General features: G+C 41.5%; 1 protein-coding gene across 6 annotated transcripts; it reads left to right on the plus strand.

Annotated features, from left to right (window-relative positions):
* Positions 1–35: 35 nt before the first annotated feature.
* NCBP2 (nuclear cap binding protein subunit 2) lies at positions 36–15,383 on the plus strand. Of its 6 annotated transcripts, XR_015700398.1 has the most exons (8): positions 36–193; positions 300–481; positions 1,269–1,407; positions 2,010–2,147; positions 8,149–10,145; positions 11,016–11,056; positions 12,547–12,635; positions 14,752–15,383. XR_015700398.1 is itself a non-coding variant. In XM_087739016.1 (4 exons), exons 1-4 carry the CDS (start codon positions 113–115, stop codon positions 2,079–2,081), a joined length of 474 nt encoding a protein of 157 aa, XP_087595142.1. In that variant the 5' UTR covers positions 37–112; the 3' UTR covers positions 2,082–3,809. The 6 variants fall into 6 exon arrangements, 1 of the variants encoding a protein (XP_087595142.1); XR_015700397.1 differs by lacking the exons at positions 8,149–10,145; positions 11,016–11,056; positions 12,547–12,635; positions 14,752–15,383 and adding exons at positions 2,255–2,379; positions 3,837–4,193 and having other exon boundaries at positions 37–193; XR_015700396.1 differs by lacking the exons at positions 8,149–10,145; positions 11,016–11,056; positions 12,547–12,635; positions 14,752–15,383 and adding an exon at positions 2,255–3,809 and having other exon boundaries at positions 2,010–2,151.
* The last annotated feature ends 315 nt before the right edge of the window (positions 15,384–15,698 follow it).

Consider the following 15,698-nt stretch of genomic DNA (forward strand, 5'->3'; position numbering starts at 1 on the left):
CGAGAGCCGGCGCGCGCCTCGCCATTGGCTGCCCGCTCAGCGGCCGCGGGTCGCGTGGGCGGTCGGCCGGTGAGGGAGGGGCGGCCGGTGGGGGGCGGGCGGCCGCGCCGCCATGAGCGCCGGGGGGACGCTGAGCATCCTGCGCAGCGACTCCTACGCCGACCTCAGCCAGTACCGGGACCAGCACTTCCGGGTGAGCGGGGCGCCGCCGCTGCCGCCGGGGGCGGGGGCCGCGCGGTCCGCCTGGGCCGGGCCCGGTTGCGGGCCCGCCGCGGGGTAACGCTGTTGTTGCGGCTCAGGGGACGCGGTACGACCAGGAGCGGCTGCTGAGGAAGAGCTGCACGCTCTACGTGGGGAACCTCTCCTTCTACACCACGGAGGAGCAGATCCACGAGCTCTTCGGCAAGAGCGGCGACATCAAGAAGGTCATCATGGGGCTGGACAAAGTGAAGAAAACCGCCTGCGGCTTCTGCTTCGTGGAGTATCCTTCTGCGGGCCCGGCCCGGCGGGGGCCGCGGGCCCCGCGCCTGGGCGGCGGCTGGTTGTGCCGCCCGCAGGCCGCCGCAGCCCTGGGCAGGAGCGGCCGGGGCGTGGGTGAACTGAAATGCGGGCTCTGAGTCACGGGAGAATTATCCGGGGATAAAACTATTCGGTGGCTGAAGCGTCTGTGGGAGTCCTGGGCGAGAGAGGGCAACCGTACACTGCACGTCGAGCGGGGCTTATTAGGTTGCTTTCACTCTGATACTTTAAGCCAGACACTTTTTAGATAATTGACCTCTGCGGTAAAAGCATATTGTCACTGCCGGACTAAAGAGGTCGTTTTTTTCATACAAGCATACACACAAAGTGTCTGTTGGTATCTTGCATCCCCGTCATGTGTTGACTTCATTGCATCCAGGTGTCTTTGAAGACCATTCTGTTACTGGTCCCAGTGAACTCGTCGAAATGGTGAAGGTTTGCAGCATGAACAGGGCATGCATGGAGCTTCTCATTCTTTCTTTAGTAATAGAGCTTTATGCTTTTAAGGGTGAGCTTGGTTAAAGAATATATGCATTTTTAATATGCTTGAATTCTGCACATTGCTCTGTTTCACTAGCAGTTTTCTCAGCCCACATAGCTTCATCAAAGCGGTTAGTTTTAAAAGTAACCACGCTGAAACCTGATTCAAGCGAATACTTGTTTTTGTAGCCTATTTGATATTGTTCTTTTTTCCGTGCATTGAAAATAGAAGCCCTTTTTTTTTTTTTTTCCGTTAACCTATTCCTAAGGTATTATGCAAGAGGAGATGCTGAAAATGCAATGCGATATATCAATGGAACCAGACTTGATGATAGGATCATAAGGACAGACTGGGATGCAGGATTTAAGGAGGGTAGACAGTATGGTCGTGGAAGATCAGGGGGCCAGGTAGGTTGTTGCACAGTCTCGTTTTTAGGACTGGTGACTTTGCCAAATTATTGTTTTTTAAATGAACGCACTCAGAACAACTTCAGAAAACTTCAGCAACTTACAAATTATTGTTTAAGATGGCACATTACATACCTTAGTCTGTAAGACATCTTATCGATGATGGTGTTATGCACTAAGAATAACTAACTTTTTCATGTATTTCACTGGAAGTACTTTCAGAAACTTCTTGGCTGCTTGGGGAGATAATGCTTATAAATAGGCCCAGAAAATGTAAGGCTGTCAAGAACACAAAGGACAGCATTTAGCTCACCTAAAGTTGAGCAGGTAGCAGATGCTTTTACTGCTGAAGCATGAGGCGAGGCATCCTCACTTTGGCTGTCTTGATTAAAGGGTCCCCCTGGGCATTATTAAAAAGGAAGTTAGTATATGCTGTATTCATCTTCTGCATGAGGCACTTTGCCTTCTGTTTTGTCAGTCAGCTCCTTGTGGCCACTTACATGTTGTGAACTCAGTTTGACTATGTTCTGATGGTGTAATAGTTTTTGAGAAATTGTTTGTCTTTGTCTTTACTGGACTTCCTTTTTTTCCTCCTTCGTAAGGTCCGAGATGAATATCGGCAAGACTATGATGCTGGAAGAGGTGGCTATGGCAAAACTGTTCAATGCCAGTGAATAGTGAATGACTCACCAGCCTCACGGGAGAACTAAATCTGCATTGTAAATGTCACCAGGCACAAAGTAGGTCTGTTGCACGCAAATTTATGTAGCTAGAAATTCACAGAAACTACTATCCGTGTTCCTGTGATCACATAATATGTTCAATATCTCTTCCGTTTTAATACCAGGATCCAAAGCATTGCAGAGTACACTACAGAGAGGACCTGGGAGCAAGGTTTTAAGCAATAGTATGCGTGAGGTGTTGGTCTCTAAATACTGCTGTAACTCTACTAAAAGGAACAAAAGTTTAATGGTATGGTGCTTTTTTTCACTGGCAAAACTTGATTATTCTGTCACTGGGTTTTGTTTACATTGGTATCACAGGGTGGAGAGCGGCGATAAAGGAGGATTGGTGTATGTTTCAGAGGTGAAAGAAAAAGGCAGAGAGCCTGAAAAGGAAGTGGAATTTCTAGGGAAATTTTCCAATTTCTAGGGAAGACTTAAAGTTGCAGATTTTCTGGGGTTACTGGATTAGCATCCTTCTGCACTGATGCTGTTCCTAGCACACCTACATGAATGGCCACAATAAAATTGATGAGTTCAGGAGTCATAAAGTGAGAAGCAAGTCTAGCAGAGAGCAGAAAACAGACCCTTGAGGTCTTCTACAAAGTACAATGTGACTGCACGACATCGCATGATTCGGAACCATTTTGCTTTGTGGGATACAGAGAAGAGCAAGTGTAAGAATTACAGTAGCAGTTACTTTCACAGTTGGAGTAGCACTGTTTTGCTCCTATCTGGTAGCTCTGTACGGCCTTAATATTTGAGGAACAGTATCTTTCCTGTGCCTACCAGGGTGGTATGAAGCCAAATTGTACAGTAACCCCCAAAAATGGGACATTTGAGGATCTGTGTGTGTAATGAGAAACTTTGTTCTCAAAATAGATTTTCTACTTGAGAAACTTGATTTCAGACAAAGGTAAAAATAAAAAAAGATGAGTTTTGGGAGGAGTCTTATTTTCTACTGAGTGTGTATTAAGAATGGTAAAATAATTGCAGGACTGTATAGATTTTTTTTTTTCTTTTTTCCGCCTCTGGTCCTATTAATACTGCCAGTTTATATGATGGGATTATGATGTACTGCTGACAAAGGAATAAAAATAATTAGTGACCCCAAGATCCGTGAAACTGACCTGCTGAAGTGAAATAGTTTAAAAGGAACTGTTACAGGGGTTTGGATTTTTTTTTTTTTAATGGACTTCTGAGTTCTTTGGAAATGGCAATTCATAAAGTTTTGTTCAAATACCTTGTTGTCCCTGACTCCTTAAAAACGTTTAAAATACCAGGTTTGTAAAAGTTGATCTTTACTCACTGAAGATGCTGTTGGAAATCTTGATGTGTCTCTTGTGTACGGTTAGTCACAACTGTTACTGTAAATTGGAAATACAGTGAGGTAGAACAACTGCAATGAGACTTTGCTTACTTAGGAAGTGAGGTTTTGTGTGGGCTTTGATTTTTTTGGCACGTAGAGTAAAACTAGATTTTCAGGATCACTTGGTGCTGGTCTGCAAACGAGACTTTGAACAAAGTTACTTTTTTCTATATAGTACATTTGATTATGAGTTTACAGCCTGTAATCTGCTCTAGGAAACCTCTGAAGTTTATTTTTCATTGTATCAATTTTGTATAAAAAATTGTGTTACCAAAACTCTAAGTCACTTTCAAATAAAGCTGCAACACTAAAATGGATTGTTATTTTTTTTTTAACAGAATCAGTGGGAGAAAGGAGCTATATCCAGACTCATGTCTACATCCTTTATTCTAGTGCCTGTTAAGATGGAGAGACTGAATATTGCTTCCCTTTGACTGGATTTTCAGTCTTGTTCAGTTCTTAACTGGATGCTGAAAGATGTTTGGTTAATGGTGTTTATTCTGGTACTTTCTGGATTACAGAACAGAAATTAAATCATTTACTGATATTGAAGTGGACGTGAAAGTCGTTGGTGTGTAACAGGTAGTTTTCAAGGTGCACTTCCGTATAAAAATAAGGTTTAAAATTCTTTTTTTATTGTAAATGCCGCAAGGCAGTCATTCTTAAATGAAATGGAGGTGGCAATAAGATTTTCCCTCAAAACCGTCACTGTCTTTTGCTGCATACGTGCAGTGTGTATGGTAAGATTTTGTTTTAAAGTGAGATTTTCTATTTTGAGAGACGTTTCAATCAAAATGGGATTTAAAAGCACATGATATATCATGTGAAGTCTTAGTATCTCAAAAGCACGTATAGAGGAAATTGATTGAACACGGTTTGATTTTTGCCTTCCCTAACTGAAGTTGGACATGGCTCTGCTGAAGCTAGTGCTCAACAGAAGTAACTGAATTAAGCGTTTAAAACTTCACTGGGGGGCTTCTTTAGCTTTCTCACATGCCAGTCCATTGTGATTAGGTTCCCTTGGAAGTATAGGATCTCCTGTGATTTTTTTCACATGCTGGTTCATTATGGTTATACGCACTTTCATAGAAGTTTAAGCTCTATATTAGCTTTTCTAAATACTTGTGCATCATAATTAGGTACTTTTATGGAACTGTATCCATAAAGAAATACAGCATCCAGGAATATGAGTGGAAGCTTAGATATGCCTTGATGGAAGAGAGGCTGTTACAAATAAAGGCAGCGAGAGCTTCAGTCTCTCCCTCAGGCTCCCGTGCAGGCTCATGGTGGGTTGATTTATGTACCTCTCTTTAGCACCAATAGCTGGAAACAGGGTTTGTATTCACAGCATTTGAGCCTTTGTATTACAGTGTAAAATCAGTAGAATGTAAATTGGAGCCTTAAAGGCCTTCATTTTCAATGACTGACAAAATAATCCCTGTTACCAACGTACCCCTGCGGGCTAGTTTCAAGGTGGTCTTTATATTAGTCAGGTTACTTACTACCCTGCGCAGCAGCAAAGTGCCAGCTCAGGTTGGTGCCAATGCAACCACCGTTGGTGTTAATGTCATGGTTCTTTCTACGTAGAGAATTCTGAAAGACAAAATGATTAAAGTATTTAAGCTAATATCCAGCACCTCATCTTGTCAGATTAGACTTCTTGTGAAGGTAAAAATTAATGAACTCTGCTAAAATTGACGTGGTTTGTACAGAGGCTTTCATCTGTACAGTCAAAGACAATACTAGTCAAAGGAAAGCAGTCCACAGGGACTGAACATCTAATAAACTGTTGTCCGTTTGAATTTCTAAAGCACAAATTGTACCTTACGCTGCAGCATATAAATGAAGAAGAATTAGAGTAGGCATTTTTCTTTGCAGTCTCTGGGATTTCTGCTCCTAGCTGAGTATATTTGGTACTTTCAGGTAAGTGTAGGTCCTGATACGACTACAGGTGAAGTACCAAAAAATTGGTGAAGGCTGCAGAGAGAAGCGTCCTGGGCTTCAACACGTCTATCATGTTTGGGAAGTAATGACCTAATTTATTAATTATCTGCTTTCATATGTCTCCTGCCTGTTCCTGTCTAAATAAGCTTTTGCTAAGGGGTTGGATATGCTCAGAGCTGCTCTCTAGTAATGCACACAACTCCTCTGCTCTCCTTTTTGGAGTAACTAGGTGGTGTAAATGCTTTGCATGGCTTGGGGGAGGAGGCCTCCCTGCCCTTGTCTGGCTAGGACCGGTGTTGAGTCCCAGCTTGTGACTGGTAGGTGTTATCGCCATTACTGCTTCTTCTCTTTGTCCGTCCCATGTAGGCAGAGGAAGGTTATTCAAGGTTGGCTGTGTTTGTATCCCAAGGTTTCAGTAATGGTGCAAACTGAAAACAGGCCTTGCTCCTTTTTCAAAAACATGTGCTCTATCCAGACTGGATGAGAAGCCATAGTAAAGGAAAGGGACAGTTTCTTTTTGGGTGTCATCTACTCAGTTTTTAAGGATTAGTTTATGATTTGTGTGCTGAGGTAAAAGGCTTCTAGCAATAAAGCTCCTTCGAGGCTCATTTTCAGACCTTAAACTGGTTGAACGATGGAAATTAAGAGAGCTCACTGCTTTCTTCCACCTCCAGACACAGCCATCAGCACTGCACGAGGAGACACCACAGAAGTTTAAGTTAAGCAAATTGGTCATGGTCTTGTCTCTTCCACAGCCTTGTACAGCCCATAAGAGATGTGTACTCACAAAGTTAGTTCAGGCATCTGAAGTTCCCAGTATAGTGTCCCATTATAGACATAACCAGTCATGATCAATTCTAGAAAACAGAATTTGAAAGAAAAATAGATCACAAGCCTTTCATTATCACGTACATATATAATTTACTCCAAGCTTGGCCCAGAGAGGTCTTCTGCAGGTCCTACTTTCTTAATGCTTCACAGTTGCATTTTTTCTATAGCACGTTGTGGATCAGGATTGAGCAGAGTCTTCTATGTTCCATTCTAATTTATGGGCAAATGATCTGGGTCTGGAAAATCCATAAAAATATAGTATTTGTATGTTAAGACTGTGTAACTTCACCCAATGTCTGCACCACAAAGGGAGAAGGTATATTACGTCCCTGTCAGTTGAAGACAGAGCTACGTGAAGAGGAAACTTTCAGAAATTGCTTTTGAAAAGCAGGAGAAATCCATTCTTGTGTCAGGGTTGCACACTTTATGAAGATCACCTTCCTGCCACTCTGCTTCCCAACCAGCTTTCAAAAACAAAGATGTACTTTACTTCGGTGAAGTAATATTCTCCAAGATTATTTTAGCTTCTATCTGAAGGTTATTTGAGTGTCTATTAGGGTTCCTTACAGAAGAAGAAGGAAAAACAAACAAACAAAAAACAAAAACACAAAGCCGGTAAATAAGTATACAAACTCTTCTTTGCAACACTTAGTATGTTTAGATCTGACACAAATAATCTTTGCCTTTAGCAGAGCCATGAAATTTGAGTTTCAAACACTCGAGGAGCAGCACAAGTAGAATGCCAGATGGCTCCCTCTAGTGACTACAAAATTAGTGTGCTTTTATATTCTGACAGTGAAGACAGTTGCTGAAAGCTGTTTTGTGCAGCTGCATGTTGTACTGTCTCCAGATTTTGCTTTGGTTTGTGTTGTAAAAATGGACAAAAAACTAATTTTCATCTGTAGACCATTTTTTAGAGTGGAGGCAACTCGAGATCGGGATTTGTGGGTTTGTAGCCCATTGCTGTTTCCCTGTTCAGCAACAGCTTAGTTGTCTTTTATACGGCTATTGCAATATGCTGTGTCTGTGGTGACTTCTTTCCCTGCCCCCCGCAACCTCTTCAGATTTTGCCAAAAGCACACCTGTGATGCAAAAGCACACCTGAAGGAGGGCTTGACTCTTAAATGCCCAATCCGTGCTTCACAACCTCCCATTAAGTATATTTTGTGTAACTGTGCCAGCAAATGCCCTTGTGCCAAAAATCTGTTTTTCGGTCTTTAGCAGGTTATGAAATAAAGTTCTGTATTACACACAAAGTAAATGCATGCAGCTTGACGAGACAGTAGGCAAGGTCTTAAATGTCTAATTTGTTTCTGTGGAGTTACAGTAGTCCTTAGGCACTTTGCAGACTTTAATGTCTATTGCTTCAGAGTATCTCTGTGGGAAAGTGCCCTTTTTTGATCTTACAGATTTTTGATCTGAGGCATAAGGGGGCTTATGCTGTGTGTGACAAGCCTGTCGTGGGTGAGGAGTTGAGCCTCTCGGTCTCCTCAATCCTAGCGCTGACAAGACTGTCTTTCCTACCCATGCTCGTGTATTTCATGACGCAGTAACGTGTGAGTGTTAGGAAGGCACACAAATGCGCTTCTCACATGTGGTTTGGAAAGATGAGCAGTACTTGCAGGATATAGATCAGATCCTTTAAACCATTTTTACAAAATAATCATAAATATTAAGAACAAAGTAGGGATCTGGTGGAATGAATCCTCTCCATGCAGGACTGATGTTATTTGCTTCATATACCTTCCAAAGCCGTTGCAGGCACCTTTGCTTAAGTCTTCCACTAGTCTGATGGTACTGCTGTACTATTTTACAGCTAGGGAACAGCTGAGTGAAGACTGTGTTTAAAGCTTTCCTCTTTCATTTCTTTCCCAGGAGCACCGTCGCCTGGATTCCCAGAGGGTGCTTCTCAATGGGAACAGGACTGCATGGAATGGCTTTTTCACATGAATCCCTCTGCAGAACGGAGGGTCTTGGTTGTTCGTTGCACCTTTGTGCTGTGGCTAAATTTGGCAGAAGCAGTAACCTAAGGTGCATGACCTGAATGAAATGTAGATTTTTTTTTTTTTTTTCCCCCCCTACATTTGAAGGCCAAATATGAGGTATTCCTGATGTAGGATTTTATTGCTTTAAAGGTGCTGCAGCAGACATTTGCTTTTGAAATCCCTTTCCTGCCTGTTCAGTAAGAGCAGCAGTTCTGGTTGAATGTTCCTCCCAGAAGCTTTGTTCTCCAGTGCTCATCTCAGACTACGTAAAACCTGCTTGTATTTTGTTGTTATCCTCCAGCAAAGTCTAGACAAAGCCAGTTGCTTCTGCCCTGACAGGAAAATCTACCACTGTTCCAGAAGCTGTATGAGGGGCTGAGTCAGGATTTCAGATGCCAAGTTGCATAGAGAGAAACTGAAATACCTTCCATCAAAAAATAGTGTGAGTTAAGCATTACTCAGTTAATGACTGGGAAAACATCCTTCTTGAGTGTCTTGAGGATGAGTATGAGTATGTTTTTGAAAATAAGACTATATCTTAAGTAATTTTGTTGGTTTTAATTGTATTTAATTAGAGCTACCTGTGATTTCCTTTTCAAGGTGGGCCATTTATTGAGTCCTCTGGGACTGATGTTTTTCAATTAGGACAGTATTGAACCACAATTTGTGTTATTTCAGGTATAATTAAAATACATCTTTTCTCAGAACACAATTTGAAAACAAATGGGAAATAAAATTTGCTATTTTGATATTTCTTCAGTTACATGCAACATAAATATCAGCATAAATTAGCCTAATTGAGTCAGCTTGTAATTAAGTTTCTGGACAATTAAGCTTTTCCCTTCTGTACCAATCTCTCCCTGCAAGTCACGGTTTGAAAAGGAGATTCTGATTTTCTAGTTAGAATAGGTAAGAATATATTAAGTGTTAATAATACATACTTGCCTTTAGATCTGTAGCTCACATGCAGTTTGAATTGCTTCAAACTGAACTTGTTCCACTTTTCTGACTTTATTTTATTAGTTTAAAATAATGGTCTTATTATTTTATACTTTATGTCTTTAAATATTTTTATGGGGAATTTTTCTGACTTAAAAAAGTGTTGCTAGTCTGTTCAGCTGAATTTGATTATAAGTTGGTGCTTTTTGCTGCGTGTTTGGTTTTCTGTGGTATCACTGTTTTGCAACATCTTAAATGACTTTTTGTGAAAACAAAGCCCTGTCAGGTTGTCACGCTGCCACAAGATGTCATGAGAAGCCCTGTCTCTTCGACATGAGTGTGCTCTGCGAGTCCTCGCAATCAGCGAAGTCGAGTGGTTGTTCTGGAACGACGTGTTCTGAAAGCATCTCGTTTCACCATACAGCTAACGCAATGTCTCAATTTCTTGAAGAAACTCTTTCATATTAGCATTCTGCTTGGAACAGAAGTGACTAGTGACTGATTAAACTGTCTTCTGACATACCCTGAAGCAGCAGAGGTAGAAGTGCCTTCAGGTTGCTGAGATGTAGCACGCCTTCTAGCACTAAGCACTGTAAAACGGAAAAGTTCTGTATGGAGTAACCACGACCGTGCATGCTGGCAAAGGGCTGGTTTGTGGTTTGGTTTTTGCAGTTGGTTTTTTTTTCCCTCTGAATTTACTCCAGTAAGAGGAGAAATGTGTTTCCAGGAACTGGAAAGGACTTTTTCCCATTAAATCCAGGAATGACCCGAAGTGTCTGGACTTGCTTCTGCTTTTAAATTCCCAGCTGAATTTCCTCTTTGAAATCTACATATTAGCTTGAAAAAGCCTTCAAGCAGCAACCTTGCAACATTCTGTCCCACACAACTGTAAGGAGAAGGTGTTTGGTGTTGTCTAAGCTCGCCAGAGGGAACCTCGGCAGAGGATTTGTAAGTTACTCAGATCTCGCACACACACCTTGAGTCATGGTGGGCTGTTTGATGAGTTGTTTTATAGAGTGCAGTTGAGTAGAATGTGCTTTAATGACATTTATCCAACTTACGTCTCCATAAACTGAATGTGAAACATGCTAACGTGCCAGGAGAGTTCTTGAACAGTCATGTGGGAGCAGTATTGACTCCGGAGTTGCATCTCAAAGTGAGTCAGGGAAGCTGAGCAAAACAGCGTCACAAAAAGTAACCACAGCTTTTTGCGAGGAGAGATTCAAAATCCCTCAGGGTACGTGTCCAAAATTAGTTGCAGGACAGCATTTTTCTCAGAATCCAAGGCCATGAGGGCCAACAAATATTAGATGGTCTGCAGAGTTTGACCTTGTTTCCGAAGAGTGCAGAAAGCTGGCAGGATGTGAAAAGTGAGGGAAGATTCCAGCTTATCTGTGCTAATTCGGTAATTTGGATTCTAAATGGTCACCCAGGCAAAGTTGTTAAAACATTAAAAGAGGCCCAGTAGACTGAATAAATACACGGTGTCCATCAACAGTCCCCGGAGACCGTGCTGATTCTGTGTTTGATCATGTATTTCCCCTAAAGCTATTTAATTGAACTAAAACTGGTGTGAGACCGAGTTTGTTATGATTGATTCGTTAGAAATCTATTAGAAAACAAAATCACTTTGATGTACGTGAACGAGCAGTGCTGTTTCTCGTTGTGCTCTGTGAATTGTCTTCCCAGTTGAGCCGAGTACTTCACAGGCTGGAGTCCTCCGTGAGCGGTGCACGGCTCAGCAGGCACAGCACATTCATTGTTGTCAATATGGAGATGAATAGAACTGACAACTAAATAATTTTAATCTCTTTCTAGGAAAGAATGAGTCAGGACTCCAACTTCAGACAAATCTGAAGGTAATTAACTATTCCCAGACGCAGAGCTGTCCTGAGAGGAGAGAAAACATATCATACTAAGCTGTATGCTTGAAGTACCAAAGCTTTAAGGTGCTCAGGATTGTGATGGGCTCTCAGGCTGTAGAGTTGGTTGGGCAGTGCTGGAGAGAGCATATTTTCACTGGGTGTTTGCAGAAGGACGTGTCTGTCCCACCCGTTGAGGGACGATCAGCGTTATATCTGGTAAAGGCTTCAGAGCATGCAGACAGCGGTACTGTGACTGCCTTCTGCGTGGAGGGCCAGGGTGCTTTTCCCTGCATGCCTGGCACTATAACAAAGCTCACGATTTTCCTTTTTTGATGGTTATGGCAGACACCTACTCTGTTCAGGAAGAGAGTTTCATTACAGCTGTTAAGTCTGGGAGAATTGAATATTTTCTATGGGTATGCAGATACAACCACACAGAGTTTAGTCTGGACTGAAGTTAATGTGAGGGTACTGGAATCTTTATTTCAGTTTTTGGTATTTTAGGTTTTAATAAATTTGAAGTGAATATTTTAGAGCACATAAAATGCGGAATTGCCTCTCAATAATTACTTTTTCACTGTTAGCCAGAAGTTTATATTGGGCTATGCAATTTCACAATCAGGTTCTCTCTTAGCTGCATATCATTGCAATCCTAGGAAATCAGCTTCTTCATGATTTCCAAAATAGGCAGATACCTGAACAAAGTCCAGTGTAGGTACAGTGTAATAGGGCTTTTTTAAAAGCTATCTTTAATTTCTTTTCTTTTCTAAGTTCTGAGGTGTAATGGATTTTCCAATTTAGAAAGCGTATAATAGAAATTAACTTTGTGTTAAGAATGATTTCAAATAATTCATTATTTCTAAATATTTTTTATTGCTCAATATGTTGTTGCCACAATCGCTGCCAGTGACAGTATAACGTACGGTAGAGATGTGAGAGGCTGAAACTGCACAGGAATAGTGGTGACAAAAGCTAGAAATAAAGCATCATTTTCTATTCAGCCTGCCTTTTAAATGGAGGAAAGGTATTCCACATTTATAAGGAATATATTGTTGCTTTTCAGACGTGATTCAAAGATACATATTGAAAGAGGGAAAGTATAAAACATCCTTGTGTCATTAGGAATTCTAGTTCCATTTGAATAGGAAATGTTCTATTTATGATCCTTAAAGCCTTCAGGTCATGAACAGCATTTCCATTTGTGGAGAAAAATGTAAGAATAGTTTTCTGAAAGTCTGTATAAAATGATCATTCCCTTTTGAAACCTTTATTCATTCAATTTCTGGGCACATTTAAAAAAATCATTGAAGAATTAATAGAAGCTATGTGAAAAATAACATAAAAACCCCTCAGTGAAATTCCAATGTTTTTTGCAGTATTCACAGTTTAGTTTTTGAGTGAAATAACTGTTAATTTCAATAGGCCTGAACTCATTAGTTGAATATACCACAAGGAGGACCTGCTTTTCCTTTCCTTTACTCCAGGGTGGATGAAGACTGAATTCGCAGACCTTGGTGGCATTACTGTGCATAGACCTGGGAAGAGAATGGGTGAACAGAGTATCTGCTGTCAGGTGCGAGGGATATTTTTTAAGAGAAAAGGATCTCAGTTTCTGGATTTGAATGTACTATAAACCTGGATATTAGAATATTTCTGCTAAGCGTGTTGGACATTTGAACTTCTAAAACTTTATGTATGTGAGGTTATTATCTTTACGCACACACATCCTATGAACAGGGACATGAAAATGTCAGTGAAAAGCAGGCTTTTTGCATCTACTACTGTATTTACAGTTTCATAATCTGAGAATGTTGCACATTTGCAATGGCAGAAAAGGGACCGTGCTGATGAGTGATGATGATGCAACACGCATGTCAATGCTGCATCACAGCGTGTTTGTCTTTTGAGTTCTGTTTGTCATTTTCAAAATTTACTAGCATCTCTTGACTTTTGTAGCAGGATGATTAGATTATGGACTAACTCTGGATTGAACAGAGACGCTCTGAGCTGTATCACTTCTGGACGTGAACTGGTTGATCGTTGTGACACTGAGCTGTAGTCTGTGGCCTGGCTCTCTCATGTCAGCAGCAGCACAGGGATTTGCAGGGATGACAGCCATTACTCCTGAACCGTTTTCCTTTTTTTCTTCATTACAGTATTTATGCTGGTTCTTATGGCCTAATGTATCAATGTATTGAAGAGAAACATGAATATTTGATTTTCCCCCATAAAGTCAGGAAATTGGGAGTTGATTTTAAATTAAAACAATGTGATTCATACTTTCCTTGAAGCACTCCAAAGTTAGGCACCTTAGGTCTTCTGTTAAATGCAGAAAGAAAACACTTCAGTGTTTGCCAAAAACCTGGGGTGCTTTGTTTAAAAAGATTTGAAGAAAAAGTTTTAGATGTTTCGCAATATTTCCCTATTTCTTGGCTAGGCTGTATCTATTCATTTATTGATAGCAGATTCCCTGTTCTCTGTGGCTGCAAAGTTTACGGCAAGTAGCCCAGTGTACTTCCTGCAAAGGAGAGAGATGCAATCCCATTCTCGAAAGTGGCATTCGGCTGTTTCCTCTCCTCTTGTGGTACAAGACTGTATGCAGCTGCACCGCAGCTGTTGCGAGTGCAGTGGGGAGCACAGAGGCAACCTGCTTCAATGCACAGCCCACATCTGTCCTTGGAAGAATTCAAAGTGACAGGAAGCATGCTGAGGCCATATGTCAGCCAAGCAGAGTTCAGAACAGGCTGCATTGGAAGGATAGGTTTAATTTCTAGCACAGGTTTTGAGGCAGTTGAGTCTGGATCATTAAGAACAGAAGTTTCCTTCTCTGAATTACCACTATGTGTCAGCAGCTGCTTGAGAACTTTGAGCAAACTTGGAAATATCTGCCCCAGAAGCATGTGTTTAACCCTTACACAACTGTCGGGACTTACTGTACTTCATTCATTTTTGTGTGTGAGTTACCTGCTTTATATGTTAAAGAATCAAGAATTTATATAGCGCTGCCTTTGTTGGGCCTTTCCAGCTGAGCTCTGTACTGAAGGGACATCTCCTCTGGGAGTGGTCTGGTATCTCCCGTGTCACTCCTGTGAGGCCTGGCCCGTGGGTAGTACGTTGTCTTTAAAGCACTTCATCCGTTCTTAATCCCTTTTGAGTTTTGGAGCACTGGAATGAATTGGCTGTTTGAATGTATTTAGCTAAACAATAGCTTAATAAGAGAAAGATGGCAGCTTTTTGGTGTGATTCTCAACCAAGAAAACAGAATGCTCCTTTTCTATTTATCTAATTAAAGGAGCAGTATAAATCAAATAGGAAAAGCTGAAATTGTTCATCTCAGTCCTTGGTTGATCTGCATCAGGCAGAGATGAATTTCACAGGATGACAGAACCGTTGAGGTTGGATGGGACCACTCGAGACAGTCTAGTTCAACCCCCAGCTCAAAGCAGGGCCACCTAAAGCAGGTTGCCCAGGGCCGTGTCCAGTCAAGTTTTGAACATCTCCAAGGATGGAGACTCTACAACATCTCTGGGCAACCTGTTTCAGTGTTTGGGCACCTGCACGGTAAAAAAGTCTTTTCTTGTGTTCACATGGAGTTTCATGTGCTGTAATTTATGCTCATTACCCCTTGTCCTGTTGCTGAGCACTACTGAGAAGAGCCTGGCTCTGTCTTCTTTACACCCTCACATCAGGTATTCATACAGATAAATAAGATCCCCCTGAGCCTTCACTTCTCCAGGGTGAACAGTCCCAGCTCTCTCAGCCCCTCCTTGCATGACAGATGCTCCAGTCCCTCAATGATCTTTATGGCCCTTCATTGAACTTGCTCCAGTGTGTCCCTGTGTCTCACACTGGGAAGCCCAGCGCTGGAGCCAGCACTCCAGATTTGGCCTCATCGGGGCTGAGTGGAGGGGAAGGATGGATGGCCAAGGACCTGCCTTGACCCGCTGGCACCGCTCTGCCTAGTGCAGCCCAGGACACCGCCGGCCTTCCTTGCTGTGAGTGCACATTGCTGGTATTTCTTTGAGAGCGCCTTCCATTCTTGACAAAATTCCCAGGTATCTCAGGGCTGCAGAGTTACTCCCCTGTTTTTTTCATGGCTTTTTTTCATAAACATGATTATGGTTAAAAATATTGTTATATGATACAAAATTGCAGTGTGGGCTTATAGCATTCACCGTAAAGACGCAGCTTAAACTCTGCAATTAAAGAAAAATCAAAACCACAGTTATTTGTGAGGTGGGTTCTATTTATATTTTAACATTGGTAAAATATTTACTGTTCCTTTACAGATTTATTTGGCTTTAGAAAGCAAGAAAAAGATTCAGTTTGGAGAACTGTGGAAATTTTTCTTTAGGGTTATTGAAAAAGTTGACCTCTTACAAATGTCGGAATGTACCTCCATCATCCATATAAATGTTTTTATTTCTTTTCCTGTGTTTCTCCTAGTTCTCTCTAAGAACTATTTCATAACTGAGGAATTGGTTCCAAATAACTACAATGGTGTCTTTGAAAATATATTATCAATCAGTTTTGCATGTGGATTTTGTATGTTTTTTGAAAGCAATGCTGAAATTTGAAGCATTGTGACTTGTTGCTGAACCTTTGCTTCCTCTCCATGTTTTCTTCCAGTGTCTCT

Source organism: Nipponia nippon, unplaced genomic scaffold (assembly GCF_047370975.1).
Source record: "Nipponia nippon isolate SJK-2023a ecotype South Korea unplaced genomic scaffold, ASM4737097v1 scaffold_7, whole genome shotgun sequence".
Lineage (NCBI taxonomy): Eukaryota > Metazoa > Chordata > Aves > Pelecaniformes > Threskiornithidae > Nipponia > Nipponia nippon.